Source organism: Pteropus medius, unplaced genomic scaffold (genome assembly GCF_902729225.1).
Source record: "Pteropus medius unplaced genomic scaffold, Ma_sr-lr_union100, whole genome shotgun sequence".
Lineage (NCBI taxonomy): Eukaryota > Metazoa > Chordata > Mammalia > Chiroptera > Pteropodidae > Pteropus > Pteropus medius.
The window spans coordinates 14,419,017-14,436,155 of NW_024352786.1; the positions used below are offsets into that span (position 1 = coordinate 14,419,017).

General features: G+C 30.8%; 1 protein-coding gene across 4 annotated transcripts in view; it reads right to left on the reverse strand.

Annotated features, from left to right (window-relative positions):
- PCDH7 (protocadherin 7) overlaps positions 1-17,139 on the reverse strand; it is a 356,517-nt gene that overhangs the window by 65,984 nt on the left and 273,394 nt on the right. The window contains exon 3 of one of the 4 annotated variants that reach the window (XM_039848697.1): positions 16,079-16,101. The exons of the other annotated variants lie outside the window; for them this stretch is intronic. Coding sequence (XP_039704631.1) covers positions 16,094-16,101 — 8 coding nt within the window. The 3' untranslated portion in view covers positions 16,079-16,093. Of the gene's footprint in view, positions 1-16,078; positions 16,102-17,139 lie in introns of those variants that run through there. 4 annotated transcript variants of the gene reach the window in all.

Here is a 17,139-nt window from a genome sequence, read left to right on the forward strand (position 1 = left end):
AGCTTCTCTGTTAAGTTTTTTTCCTGAGTCTCCGAAGCAGATTTAGTTGATATATGTGTTTTATTCCATAACGCTCTGTGAAAGTGGCAACTGAAGAATTTATTACATTGTCTTATAATTATCTGTTTTTACTTCTATACCTCACAATAAAGAATGATCTTCTCCTGGATAGGCATTGCATTTTATTCACTTTTTTTCCCGAATTTATTGCTAGAGCTATACCAGTGACTAATCCATTGCGGGAACTCCATAAACTAAATGGATGAGTGAATGAACAGATAAATGCATGCCAGCTATCATCCTCCCTTTCTATTTGATTCATTTCCCTAATGTGATCTGTGTAATGTGATCAAGATAAAATGATTCTCTTCAATGGTTTCAGATTTCTGGTTTTCATGTCTTCACTCATGCTTTCCCTGTTCTCATAATCGCCTCTTTCCACTAACTGCAGTATCTGTTAAATCTTACACATCTTCAAAAACCCATCTAAAATGGTCACTCTTCCACAGAGCCTTCCCTGGCTCTTGATTCAAGAGCCATTCCTCCCGCCTCTGTATTCCTTTGCACATTGTTGGTGATTCCGTGCTTTTTCTAATCTCTTTCTATATCGTGTCTGCTTATGTTAACTTGTAATTATTCATTCACAAATATTTATGTTTATGTGCCATTATAAGCTCTTTAAATGAGATCACATACGATTTTCTTGGTACCATTCTCTTGTGGGTGTGCCCAGGAGCACATTTTACGGTGATGCAACTGCGATGCTCAACAACATAACTAATGTAGCTATAAATTTCATTCTGTTTACATTATTTCAAAGTAGATTTCATATACTATTTCTGCCAAAGATGACAAAACTCAGCAAAACCCTTCACTGAATCAGGCATATTTATTTGTCCAAAAACATTTCTTTAGAGCTTTATATCAAGTTTTGTTTTCATCTAGAGATGTGCTAATATGCATTCATGTGTGTTTTAGATTACTTCCAATACTGCCTTCCGAAGAAAATTACTTTGTTACGTTTTCAAACTTAGAAAAACAAAGATAGTAAAAATGAGTTATGGCTCTGACACTAGTTTAGTACTAAAAGTAGTTATTTATATGAGCTAATCTAACAGTAATAACAACTAAAAAATGTGTTTTCACTCTCTTCAGAATATACAGGGACGCAGATATCCTATCATTTCTATCTACCCTTATGTACAGAATCTCCTTAGCATTGCAGGCAAAGCTCTTTCTAAATGCTGTAATCCTGTGTATTTTTTAAAGAGCAAAGGGAAAAGAATTGGTTCACTTAATAGTGCAAACCTAAGTGAAAGGTGAGGGAGTTTGTGCCAGGGAGGATGATGGGAGTAGATTATCACAAAATCAGAACAACGACTTTGCAGATGAACTAAGGTGGGTGGGATAAATGCAATGAATTGAACTCTCTCTACAGATTTACCCCATTATTTTATCACTAATGAATTAATTTGTCAAACATAAAAAGCAGAGAGAATAAAACTAAAATTTACTTGCACTTGCTAAAACCTTCAACTCATTTTTTTGTAATTCTAAAGTATCATCCTATTAGGATGCTCTAGTCTAAGATGTGTTCAACTCTACTCAGCTTATAAAAGGATACCTCCCAAAAAACACCTTTTTTTCTACTAAAAAACAAATTTTCCCCTTGGTGACTGATTTTCATTCATATGGATAAAAAATAAACAATCTTGTTTGTAAATAAATAGATACATATGCACACAGAGAGCATGATAAGATGATTTTAAATTATGGCTTCAGAGAAATGATGAGTTTTTGGCTTTGGGGAGAATAATAGCCTCACGGTGAGTTAATACTATGCATTTTTTCTATATATTTTTCTTCCACCAGAGACTTTTAAAAAAGAACCTATTAAAGACTATTCTACCTGTGAATGAGCTTTGAATTACCTTTGCTTCTGTCAAAGCCCATTTATCAACCTGACAGTGTGAGTCTCTAAAAGCAAATAAGGGCAAGAAGGGGACCCGCACTCTTGCCTTGGCAGAATTAAGCTTCTTTCCCACAAGGAAAAACCATCATAGAGACAGCTGTAGTATTTTACAGAAACTCAGTGAAACACTACATAATGTCTCTTTTTGGAGGGCCCTGCATAAATTGTGTCTGATATAATTCTGAATGCCCTTACCTTGCAACGGTACATTCACAAATATATATATTTGTTCATCTCCATGAATTGAATGCACTTAGTTTTAAGACACAAAGGTATAGGACTGGAAAAAAAAAACTTCCTCTTTTTTCTACAAGTAACTTCTAATTATGTATTCTTTTGGCATTTTCATGTATGTTCTTATAGTTTTTGTATATAAACTTAAAGAGAAAATGATTGACATTGTTTGGGAAATATTTTCTATAGGCTACAGTGATTTAAAAAATCTGACTAGTTCTATGAAAGCCTAAGTTTGATATTATAGTCATTTTGTTAAAACAACAAAATAGTTTGCTTGAGCAAATGCCTGCATATAAACATTCACCATCTAGACACAAATGTCTGTATTTTATTAACCAATGTCTTTGAGAACATATCTGTGTAACTCGAACAACTCCCTTTTCACTAATGGAGTGGAACATTGTAGAGAGAATTCTATTAAACAAAAAGTCAGTCTTATTATTGGATCTTTGCTGGATCAATGATGCTAAAACCATTACCCAACCGGTTTGAAAAGTATTTATTGTCAGATGTCTGTCTAAATAATTATGGCCATTTGGTTTAAATTAGATAACTCAAAAATTACACTGTTGAATGAGTGTGTGTGTTGGTTAATTGATAAGTCATACTATGGGTGAACTCTTGAGAACACCCAGGATGGAAGTTGATGGTAGATAAAAAGTATCAATTCTTACACATGCATACATATTTCACATTTTTCTTAGAAGTCACTTTATATCATTTCTACCTTCAATGGAAAGGAAAATTCATTTTAGGATTGGAATACCTGCTTAAATTAAAGTCTGACTAGATAAATTCATTTTCAGATTGAAAATCAGATCAGTTACTTTTAGTATCTCAATAATACAATCTAATACAATCAGAGTTTTTGGTCTTCAGAAAATTATTGTACAATATTTTTAATTTTTAAGAAAGCCAAACTTCAGAAATTCACCTTGAGATGATTTGTTGAGAGAAACTGCTAATTGAAAAAAAAATCTAAAACTGAGAAAATCTGAGATTAATTTATATTCCTAGAAAATAAACAAAATGAGTGAAGAGGGTTAAATGGCACAAACTTCCAGTTATAAAATATGTAAGTCATGGGGATTTAATATACAGCATGGTGACTATACCTAATCATACTATGTTGCATATTTGAAAGTTGCTAAGAAAGCAAATCTTAAAAGTTTTCATCACAATTAAAAACTTATAACTGTATGGTTAACTAAAACTTTTATGGTGATCATTTCACAATAAACAAATATTTTTAATAAATTGCATTGTACACTTGAATCTAATATGTTATATGTCAATTATACCTCAAAAATAAACAGAACAATGAAAAAAGAAAACAAATATCCCTCAAAGTGGCTTATGCTATCTGAAGGACAGATATAAAAAAATAACATAAATATAACCATGACAAAAATATTAGAACAATATTATGCCAGATGGACAGGTGGACTAATAAATATTTTCTCACCTTTTATTCATAGAAAGTTTTCAATTCTTTACAGAAACTTTGGTATAATTATGTCTAACTTTTACTATTATTTGTACTGCAAACTTTATGCAAAAACTAAAGGTTATTCTAAAAGAATTCAAATCATTAATGTATCACTTTCAAAAAAGCATATTGCAGTATTAGTTTTGCTTTCCTTAAGCATTTTTAATGATGTGGAAGATGATACATATTTCTTCTTTCTGGAATTTCTCTGCTAATTTTTTGGTCTAAAAAAAAAAATAATCCTCTCAAATTATCACTGAAGTAGCTCTAAATTCCATGAGAAGGAAAAAAATGTTTTCACTAAGGAACTTGAGGCATGAGGTACCATGGAGACTTGCTTATTTCTGCAAAGTGAATGAATTGCATTAGGTTGCTAAAGCCTGGACTGAACAGAATGCAAGTCCTCCATGGATACTGTTTCTGAGAGTTAGAAGCACCTCTTCTGCTACAACTGGCAGAGGGTTGGTTGACTTATGGTAGGAGTATTTTTAAAAAACTCCCATTTATTCCTAAAAATAAAGACAGAGAGGAGGAAACAGTAGAGTATTTTAAACAATATTTATATTGTCCACCAGCAAAGCATTTAGCTCAGATATGACAGCTATTTCCAATACGTAAATTCACACATATTAAGAAGGCACATGTACTTAACAAAGGGGCCGTCTTTCCTATCACCCCCAACATTTCTAGGACAAAGTCAAGGAATATCTGGAACCACATTTTAAAACAAATGTTATTCTCTGAATTATAGGCCTTATGTCTGTTCTGGAAATAGTTGCATGGCCAGTGTAATTATGGCTTATATGAGTCACAGAGGCTGCTCTAGGCACTTTTCATCCTATTTATACTCCACAGAACAAATATTCAGAAGTTAAGAAAACAATGATAAAACAAAACAAAACAAAACAAAACCAAAAATCTATGTCTGGTAGAGTTCTATGGCCACAACCTCCTTTCTTATAACTCGAACTAAACTTACAGATCTCAGCAGACAGGTTAGGGAGACCTCCTGCCTCCTTTGAAGTTCTCTGTAGTTATGAGGGGCCATGCAGGTAGGTCACAGTTTTTTTTGAGGTCTGACCTTGCTGGGCTAGTATAGAGAATTGGATCACACTGAAAAATTTGGCCATAGCAATTTTCTCTACACCAAAATAGTGTACATCACAAGAGAAGTGTCGGGTTATTGAATTATTTGTGCTTTGTACAAGGGTAGATGTATTGGACCACACGAGCGAAATACAGTTCTTATACATTCTGTCTGCCTTCAACTTACAAGTCATCTTGCTGTATAGGAATATTTATAGAGCAACGATGTGTTAGTTTACTGTCGTTTTATTTTATTTTATTTTTCCTATTTTCCCTTAAGAGAATGAAAGGAAAGAAAGAAGGCCAAAATGATAAGAATTGTAGTTTCGAAAGTAGAAAAAAAATTAAAAGTCTCATTTATCCATAAGACAGAATTAGCAATGTGTTTGGAACATCTAGTCTTCACATTTAATCTTTCTATAAATAAGTTTCTGTGGACTATTTCAAATAGTAAATTCATAGATAAAAGAGACTATGTATTAAAACTGTCATGAACAATTATTTCTTTAAGGAGTCCATAGTAAATGTTGAAAAGCATCATTTGATATGAGAGAGAGCGTGAGGTTTAAAATATTTTTTTTCCTTCATAATGGGGAAGTATTTTTGCTGTTCTCATTATTTCTTCATGCGTATTATTTATTTCTAACAATTTATCATCTTTTGATTTAGATAAACTTCTATTACATTTTAACAATGAACTTATAAAGATTCTCCACAGATGTTAAAAGAAAGAAGTTTGTATGTTGCAATTTTTAAAAAGGGTATTGTAAGGTCATAAATGAATTAATTAAGCTGGTATAACAAGTATAATGGAAGCTTAGCAAACATTTTGTTCCTCATTCATTTTCATATACGATACTTATATTTTTTGTTGGTTCTTTGATAAAATTTCATTTATGAGCTGGTCACTATTTCTCTCTTACTCTCTCTGTCCTTCCAGCTAACATTTACCGAAACTATGCTAAATACTGTAATAATGCAACAGTCCATGGAGACACAACTGATTTTATCTTAATTTTTCCAAGAAACTGAGTCTCAAGAATTTAAAGTGTACACAGCAGAGCTCAGACAAGCACACAGCAGAGCCCAGACTCAAATCCTGGTCCTTCCAATTCCAGTTAAACACATACATCTCAGTGATAAAATTTCTCTGAATTGGACTTTGGGATTCTCATCTGTTATGAACTGAAATAGATCTTAGAGGTCACTGGAACAGTGTGATTCCGAAACCTTGTTGTGTATCCAAATCACTACGGACTTAGTAAAACCCACCAATTCTTGGACACCGGCTCTAAATTCAGATTCCTCAGTGCTGAGTGGGCCTTAGATATTTGTATTTTGAACATGCTTCACAGCTGAATTGATGTACAGTAGGTTTAAAAAGCATAGATTTCTTCTTGGCCCTTATTTTATAAATGAGACAAGTGAGATGTGTTTGTGATGATGAGAGAAATGGAGCCCAGGCTTCTGTTTCTCATATTAAACATTTTCCTATTCTATCATGATCAGTAACTAGTTCGTGTGTACCTCAACTGTCCTTGGAATTGCATAATTACTTTTTTCTCTTTCATTGTTCTCCAGTCTTTTTTCCTTAGAAAATTGTAAATGAAATTAATGCATTTATTGGGAAAGACGTCTTAAAAACGTTCATGAAATACTGTGTTTCATCTATTATTCTTTTTGTTAAAGAAAACAGGAGAAATTGAATCTTTTTGGAAAAAAAAAAATTTAATAACACAGATGATACCCTCCATACTGAAAGCATATTTGGGTTGTTAAGTATTGTCAGTGGCCTGACCAGAACATATTAAACCCCATTTAAAATCAAGTTTTATGTCAAAGCACCTCAAAGGAGCAGTACCATAGTAGAATTCCAAAGAGGAAGTGCACAGAGCAGGTTAATAAAGCCCATCAAAAGGTGTTTGAGACACGGTTACATTTGAAGAATGTGGCTATGGTGAGTGAGAATGGCTAATAATGACACCTGAACTAATTTCCCACTTGAAGTTTCACTTCGTTTATAATTTTATATTAAATATTAAGAGAAAAATTAAAGGAATATGAATTGTCTGAATGTTTTTTAGTGTTCGAACAGAGAAAAGCAGACTTTAAGTTTTTCAGGTGGGGGAGCTGACTTAAGAGTACATTTATCCTTATAAAAAAGATAATTAATATTACATTATAAGACCCTTCATACTAAACAATATCCAAGCTCGACTAGCTATAAGCCCTTCATTTAACATAGGAGAAATGAAGCATTTCCTTCTAATTATTTGCAGGTATTATCTCCTAAATGACAGTGAATCTTTAAAAAAAGTAGCATTGTCTCATATTGTGTCGTAATGTCACAGGACTTCAACTGAAGCCTTATTTGAATTACATGTTGAACATTTGTTAAATGAAGGATGTGGCTGATGAGGAACTGGAGAGTGATCATTGGTTAGCATTATTTTTTTGAAGATAGAAGGAACACTCACATATGAGATGCTAGCTTTCAAGAACACTTTAGAAAAAAATGTGGTGCTAGTAAGTAGGTCTAAGATGTTATTACCCTATATCACATGCATCACTCAGCTTCATCTCTATTTTCCATGGAACTCAGTTTTTAACCCTGAAATTGTATTGCACAGTTAAATGTGTCCTAACGTAATATTTTCTTTTTCCCCCCCTGGTTCCAACAGATTCCAGAGCCATAGATTCCTGTTAATATTGTGATGAACTCTAGTGGGAAATAATGACTATCAATTCTACCTTGATAGAATTATTCTCAATTTTCTTAAGTTAAAAGTTAAAGAAGCTAAAACAAAGAAGAAGAGGCAAACTGCAGACAGTCACAATAACAGACCTTTAAGGATTTACTACTTACTAAGTGCTAATTCATTTAATAATCATTTGTTAAATGTCTATTGTATGCATGATTTTTTCTCTATGCCACATATTTTTCTAAAGTCCTGTTTAACAGACAGCATGTTACATTTCCTCTTCCACTGCTGACAACATGCTTCGTAATTGGAGAAGCATTAATTTTGCCTTGAATGTGATCTCTTAGCAACAGGTAAGTGAGGGGAAGAAAAGTTGAAAATTGCAACCTTGACTCCAAACTACAAAGTGAAGACAATTTTCTATAAAGTCCATTTAATTTAAAATCTCTTTTCTGCCTCTCAGACAGCCTTATCAATAAGCACTGCTATTACAGTGCTGCTCATTCCACCTCACAGGAGAAGCGCTCTCCTGGTTGTTACCATGACTCAGAGCCAACTACGCTAGACTGAAGCTCCCCAATGGATCTTATATTTACTGCCGATATGCAGGGGAAAAGATGAGAAAAAGTTAGATGTCTAGTGTTCTTGCAATGATAGAGGAAAATAACAACATACCAGGTTTACATAGCATCCCTCAGAGGTGTGTCTTACTCCTTCACAAAAGCACCGCAGGTGATAAAATACATTACCACAGTATTTGACAAACGAAATATATGTTTAACAAATATAAATATATATGTATATACATAAGTATATTTTTTCTTGTATATATATACCAAGATGTACACACATCTCTTACTCCCCCACCCAGAACAACCTCCACACATACACAAAATGAGAATATGTGGATATACGTCAATATTTTAAAAGTTACCTCTGAGTAATAAGAGTAAAGGTGACTTTTTAAATGCATGTTATTTCCAAATCTTCTATATTAAATATATAATTCTGTTGCAATAAAACATGTAATAATAAATAATCATAGAAGAGCTACTCTCCAGCATGGCCAAGTAGACAGAAACAAAATTTAATATGATTTTCTTCTATTGATAATCTAAATTTGTTTCCAGCATTCTAATTTTTTTTTCATTATGAAAACAGTACTGATACTTATTATGCAATCCAAAACAAAATGTTGCAATATTGGGCCTCTTTATCTGTTTATATATATGTGTGTGTATGTATATATATATATATATACATATATATATATATATATATATATACATACACACACTCACACACACACATATCTATATACATATATAGATATATTGTATATATATATATATACACACACACACACTATATATAGTATATCGTGACAGTCATGTAAAAAAAATTTAAATCATCTTGACCTTTCAACATATTTTTATAGATGTTTTGTCAGTACAACATCAAGCTTAGAAGTAGTACATACTTTTCAATTGGAACTGGGTTTACTTTATTCTCCAATTACCACCAACTATTTGATTTGGGAATTAAGCCTTTCTCGGTCTCAGTTTTATCTTTGAAATGTAGACATTTACAAAAAAACTTACACGAGTTGAGATGTTATGATACATAGAAAAGATAACATATAGGAATTGCTTAGCCCAATGTCTAACACATACCTTCTCATTAAATATTAAAATTCCTTTTACTCGTCAGAGTGAAACGATTTCAATAATGAACAAAAAAACACTTTGAATATTTATCCCCTTATCAAAGAGGAGAAAACAGCATGCTTTAAAATCAATTATCGATTGCTTCAAATGTAAGCACTGCCTTTTAATTTGTGCAGTTTCTTTTAGAAGTTACTTAACCTGAGAGTCAGTTTGATCAACTGTGAAAAATACATATCATATTTTGATATTTGGGAGTAATAATAATGATGATAATAGCTACTATTACTTATTGTGTCTGGTGATGTTTCAGGGCCTAGATTAAACACTGCATGCATAGCAGCATTTTCGATCCTTGCAAAATTTTTGTGAATTATTTTGAGAAATCAATCCCTAAAAATTAAATGTAGGAGAACTGCATAAATCTAATGGAATAATTAGTTGGTATTACAAACAAGACGTATTGTGTACTTGTCTATATCAAAGTTATACTATCTTCTGAATTTCTCAATAAAATTTTTTAAGGAAAAGATATGCATATATTTTCCCTGGCATTACAGCAATCCACATAGTCCTCAACTTTGACAAATGCTTCAGAGTAAATGAATACATGAATGAGGGAATTAATGAATGAGAGAATTAATGAATGAATAACCTATTTGTTTGAAGATATTTAAATTTTTAGTTATGCTTAAGATTTATAAGGTTGACATGTACTTTTTTAAAAAATAACTTCATTTCAATCTTTATTCTCTCAGTGTCTTTTCAGATATCCATTAAGGATTAACGCGACAAATATATTATACACATATATAATTATAAACACATATACAGTCTCTATATGAATATGCTATATATAGTATATAAATTGTATCTTCGAATTTTATGAAAAAATAATAACAAAACTTGGCATTTCTTTCAATATTTTTAAAACTATCAAAACATAGTTTTTTAAAAAAATTTTGCTTAAAGCCTCCATTGTACTCATACCAATCAAAAGTACACATTAAAAATCAGGTTTCATGGGACGTACACACAGAAACACAAAATTACATTTTGTATGGCCCTGTGGCATTTTGACAAAATGGCCTTGAAAAGAATATGAAGAAAGAATATGAGGAGAGGATCATGAATGTAGAAGGAAATTGTTTTTATTGATTTTCATTGGCAGTACAGTTTATAACATGAGGACTAAATTTATGAAATCAGTTGTTTTGGTAGTGAGAAGCAGGCTACCTTTAGAACACAGAAGGTTGGCTCTCATATCCTTTTGATTATTAATTTCTGAATTTCAGGAATGTTTCTGATGTTCAAATGATAAGAACCAGGACAAAATAAAGGAAATTAGACATTTTAAGTGAACAAGAAAACTATTATTTTTAGAAACATCCTACACCAAGGTCTTAGAATCTATATTGGTTCTTTTATGCATTATTTAATTTCTTTCGTACACAATGCTATCCTGTTATAACAATAAAAACTTGACTTAGAAGCATAGAGATAGAATGCAATATCCTTAGTGCATTCAGATTTATTCAATTGTTCTAAGATGCACTCCACATTTTTTAAATGCTGGAAATTATAGTGTTATAATAGACAGTTATCATACTGTCGATGGCTTTTGCTTTTCTGATAACTTTACAGAAGCCAAATTTCAGATATCATCTTTAATATAATAAATAAGTGTAACATAGAAACTATATGAGAATCTGAAACAATCTGTAAGGATTGTTTCTTTAGATGTTAAACAGTTGCAGAATCCCCTGTTATTCTCCCTTGTGTACTGTTCTATTTCCATTTGCTTTCTGACACATTATTAAATGCAATCATAAAGCAGAGTGTTTCCTGGAGCAGAAGAGAAACAGAGGGAAATTATGTTACTCAGAATATCCTAAATTCAATAAACAAAGTCTCTGTGTGTAGGCACAACCAATTTAACCATGTTGACTCAATTGGTCAATCAATTCTGATTTAAAGCAAAGGTCAGCTCAGTCAAACCAGTAATCAATTCAAGAAAATCAGTAAAAACTTTCAATTTGCATGCTTTAAATGTTACAAGTGATGCAATTATTCCAGAAAAGAGGAAAAAAAAAACAAAACCCAAAACACTAATTATGTTACACTGAGTTAAGATTATTGAGTTTTAAGTTTGTTTTGTTAAATATTATTCTTACTCCTTATCTCAAGATATTTTTTTTACTGAAAATGAAGGAAATTAACTTAAATGTGAGGAGACAGTTTTACTTGAGAAAATCTCAATAAATTTTATAACAATGGAAGATAAGATTTTATATTTTGTAATAGTTATAGGCTCAGAGACAAAACAAAGCAGGATCTGTTAGAAAAAAGATGAATGCTCTAGAAGAAAATTGAAACTATAAACTTTGGATTTTGCATCATCATATCACTATCTGCATAACATATACATTATATGACTTAAAAAAACAACAAATCAAAAAAGTAAACAAGAAAGATTTCATGGACAAGACACTGTTGGGAGACAAACCTAAATTACCAATTATCAGCAAGTAGCTTCTGCTAAAATAGATTTTAAAGTAAAATCACAAATTTTTAATCTAGGGAACAGCACCAATGCACAAAACACAGATTTGCAAAAATGTACTGAAACTGTAATTAAAGTGTTTTGTAAATCATGCAAACTATGCATATTCTAGAATTTTATTTTTCCATGGAAACCAACATGATAATAAATAGAAGGCAGTGAAGAGCACAGGCATGCTCTTTCAAAGAGAAAATTGTACTATGAAATGGTTACAACCTGGGTTCAGAGAAGTCTGGACAAAAACTGAGATTTCCTCTTAAAAGAGACATAAACTTGCTCAAGTCGCTTAGCCTGAATCTTGTTTTCTTAAGAGTAATGAAAACTTTCCCCAAATTTATAATGATCTTTAATCAAAATAAATAATGTGTCCTGTGCTTACGAAAAGATATTAAAAATTTGCATTCAGTAAATTATAGCCATTATCAGCATTGATACATTACATATTAAATAAATCAATAATTTCATCAACATGGTGAAGAGTTCATGTTCTGAGAAAATGCTACTAATTAAAAAATTACAATCAGATTACAAGAATAAATTATACCCTAATTTATCGATATACTGAAATTGAACATTCTCAGACTATGGGAATGGTAAGAAATGATTGCTCTTAAAAAGTATTTAAAACTTAAGGCATATAGACAGTATTAAAAATATACTCAGAAGTAGTCTAAGTAGATGAAAAAGGTTTGATAAAATGATCTTTGGCAGATGTCCAATAACACATCATGAAAACTGTCCCCTCAAGGGACTTTAATTAAATGTTTGGCCACTTAAGGCCTTTCAAACAATATGGCAATACACAAGACAAACCTATTTAAGAACCTAATGGTACTGGGAGCCTTTTGGAGATGCAAAAAATAGAGAGTTTTTTAAAAATTAAATGCTAGCAAAAGTATCGTTAAGTGACTTCAAGTAAATCAACTCTCTTTGGGTGGGCTCTTGGTTATTTAAACGTTAAGGGGAATAATTTATTATTATAGAAAGCTATCTAGTTCCATAATCAAGACTGGGAACTATGCATCCACAAAAAGTCTATATTTTATCTGTATATGCAAGTAAAGAGGAAATGAGCTTACTACCAGATAATTTATTATTACAGTTGATTTATTCTTTTTAGGATTTAGCTAAACTGTATAAACTTGTGTGTAAAGATAAAGACACATTTTTAATGGAAGTCAATACAATCTCTACATTATTTTTTGGTCCAATATGCCTGAACAAGCACATGTGCTGTCATTACCACAATTCTAGCTTTCATTATGCCCGAATAAATGAGCGATTTTTTAAGCCATCTTGCTTCACTATTGCTCAATCTCTTCACCTTGTAGAAGGAACCTAGAGTAGATGATCTCTAAAGTTTCTTTTAGCTTAATAGTTTATACATGTAAGAAAATAATAGTTTATACAGTAAATAGGCAGAACATTTGTTATATTTACACAAATAATAAAGATAATATTTAATAAATAAGAAAATATCTTTATTCTAATTTCTTTAACTTAATAGAAACAGAATTGAATTCAGAGATATTTAATTCAACTACCTTGTACTAAAATTATTGTTTACCTTAAAATATTGTGAAAATGAAAATGTCATGCATCTAACTCAATGTCAAATGTCATGCATTTATTATAATAATATAATAGAATTATATTATTCTATTATATATTTAAAACTATTTAACTTATATCATTTGGAGGTCAAATAAAATGACATTAAAGTGACATGAAGCTTAATTAGTAGAAAAAATATTTAAATAAATTATGAATATTATGAATAAAAATATAATTTTTCTCTAGACAATTCTACCATCATGTTTTTATTGAGTCAAAATAAGGCTGAAGGACTTTAACCAAAATAATTTTTAAAAACAATAATTACACAATGTTGTTAAACATGTCATTGGGTAGAAAAGTGTTTTGATTTGTATTATTTTAAAACACATTGTCTGAGAAGATATGAAAGTCATATAGATGCTTATTGTCCTCAAGGACTCATGGAAAATTTGTTCTCAGAATGCAGGTTGGCTTCAAAATTGGTTGTCATTCCAAGTTAATTCAAATATAAATAATCACAGACTTCTAGAACAAAAATAAAAGCATGCAAATACAAAAATGACCTGAAGAAATAATAATATGATATATAAAGTCAAGACCAATATCGTAATTTTCAGAAATAAATTCTGAGTGAAACTTGAAATGTTTTCTATTAATTGGACTTCTCTGTATAGAGAAAAAAAAGTTGCTTCAGTTTCTATTGAGTCTTGTACTAGGGCTTATGTTTTTTCCCCCATAAAAATGGAACAATAGATTTTAGGTCTACAGTCAGTTACATGTGGCAGTAAGTGACAGCCTGTAAATACCTTCACAGTTCTGTGCATCACTGCCTCTGTTGATTCTTCTACTTGATTCCGTGTATTCTATTGTTCCGCTTTTGAATGACTGTATCTAGAATCCCCTACTCAAAGACTCTATCATTATCCGAAGCATATTTGTGTACATAAGAGAACATTTATTAGGTTTGCCACTAGATTGCCAGCACGGTTGGTGTGAAAGGCTGCTAGGCAATTAAATTTTTCATTCAGTAATTTCCAAAAATCTTACCTATATTTTAAGGTGGTCTTTCACTCTTTTAATGAAATCACTTGTCAAATTATATTTGTCCTTAGGAAGCTCATTAAAAGTAATAAAAGTTTAGAAAATCATCTTTATAAGTGTCTTATATATCATTTATTTCTCAGGTAAATGCACTCTACTTAACTAGATTACTATCCATTTGTATGGAGGGTTTTATGTTTTGGGTTAAATTTGCTTTGATGGACTGGCATAGGTAAATGGATATTTAATAAATAAATTAAAATTGATTACACAACTATCACCAATATTTAAGATGAATTCCAAACAACTTTGCCATTGGGAATACTCTGTTAAACAGAACAGATTAAAACAAAAAATACAGTAATAACTCTTTAAGTGAAAATATCCATCACATTATTTTTAGTACAGAAATTAATTGAAATGAATTGGTAGAAGTTTTTTTGTCTTTGTTTTCTGTGAGTGTGTGTGTGTGTGTGTGTGTGTTTGACTGTGTCATAGCAAGCCAAATTTCCCCATGTGCTGCTATATAAAAATTTTCAATGCTGCAATTTCTTATTTTATAGCATATTTTTGTTCAGAATCTTATTGCTTTCAATTGTCAAAGGCCATTTTAACTTAATTAGATATTTAAATCCCAAGAATCTCCTGTATCTACTAGATTTCTCTCTTTAAACTCCTATATACTTTGTATGATTCATAAGACACTTAAAAAATTTACATTTTTTAAGTACATATTTTGTCTCCTCTTCAAGATTGTAAAGAACTTGTAAAGATATATCATATAGCTTATCGTTCTGATTATGTTATGTGTATTTAGGTGTTAAAAAGGCCTTTCCTAAAAAAAATGAATAGATAAGTAACTGGTTTTAGTAATGGAGATTATAAATATATATCCATCATGGAGTATATAGTGATACTTTGATAGTTTAAGTCAATGACAGCATCAGATTCCTATTGTACTAAGCGGCAGGCGATCTTTATTATCAGGTGTATCATCAGAGTCCAACTCATTCACAGACACATCAACAAAGTTTTATTTTCTTCTAAAATCACTAGTACAGCAAAGCTAATATATGTTTTGTTTTGTTTTGTTTTGTTTTGTTTTGTATAGAAATTCATGCAATTAGCCCCTAAATGCCTAGGTTGTTCTCTCTGAATCTGTTGAAAGTGATAATGTTTATTCTACTTAATAGATTGTGTTTAGGACCACACTTGTGTTTTTCTATTTTCCATGATGATTCTGTTTTGAAGAAAATTGGAGAAGAGATGACTACATAAGTAGAATCAAAAATAGTGTCAATTTCTGGTAGGTGCAGAAGAATAACAGAAAAACGTAATGTGACTAGGCTTTTCTACTTATAAAAGCTAAAATCTCTTTGAAAATTGGCAAAACAGAGTAAGAAAGAAAAAGTCTCATATGTTTAAAAATATTTTATATAAAGCACATTTGAGTGTGCTTTTATGAATGGACTTAACCAAAGACCAAACTTATTATTAAATAATGACATTTTTATCCTAAACACTGAATTTTCTAAAAATAAACCATTCTTAATATGTAAATAAAGAAATTGGGACATTCATTGGCACATGTACATATTTATAAAGTTTGTCTCATTTGAATATCTGGTTAATGGATGAAAATTTTAAAAAATGTCATAGAGAAAAAATATAAACACCTAGTGTTTATAAAGATGAAAATGGCACGTGGAATCCATTTGCATAAAACACATTTCTCCTCACAGTAGAGTTCAGCGATGTTCCAGGTGGGTAAAATGTCTTCAGCTAGAGTCCTAGTGATCAATAATATTAAAAATTAGGTGTAAATTTAATGTTCCTTTACAAGCAAGAAACAGAAAAAGCACTGAATGTTCTCTTTATCTCAGACTCATACACCTTAAAAATAAGGTGAAATTTGCAATTAAACACATCCTTTTGATTCTCATTTTCTTAGTCACTTCCAGGACGAATTTTTAGCCTCAAAGGAAAAAACATTACTAACTACAACTGACTTTGTTCTAAAATTTGAAAACTGCATTATGATGTAATGCCAATAATTTATCTAGCATTTCCTCTTCGACAAAGATGAAGTGTCTCCTGTAAAAATACTGAAAGAAGATTATATTTATATTATAAGTCTCAACCCTAGGGCTTACTAGGATGGTAGATGTTTACTGAGGTAAATGAAATAGTTGTTATTTGAGATTTTCAAAAGCCAGATACTGCTCAAAGCCATTAGAGTCCACAATTACATTTTTAAAACCTATTAACAGCCAAACTTCAAATACACATCTCTACAGGAGAGATTTTTAAAAATTAGTATTTATAAATTTTTATTTAGTTTAACAATTAGAATATACTAAACTTCTCTAAAATCCAAAAACTTTAAGAAATAAAATGCTTTATATCCTGGAAATATGGTCTCTTAAAACAAAGTTAACATATTTTTTTAAAGGTTTCTTTTCTTTTTTTTTTTTTTGGTGGGAAGCATTAAAAGATAATATTCCACTTGAAAATTAATCACAAAAAGGAAAAAATAAAAATCTCGGTAAAAGAGAAAAGAAGCAAAGGTATTTGTAAAGTTGAATAATGAGTTTCTATGTCAAATCCGTATATGCTACTGTGAAACGTAAATGCTTTGTTATTCATAGGTTCCTATAAAATCTAGAGACAAACATGTAGAGATAATGTTATTCATGATAGTAATAAAGAAATATAATAGCAAATAGTGATAATAGAATTTAGAATAGTAATTGTAAGAAAGCCAAAATAAGACATTAACAGCAGTTAGAAAATAATACGAAATGGGATAGAACTAAAATTATCGCAGG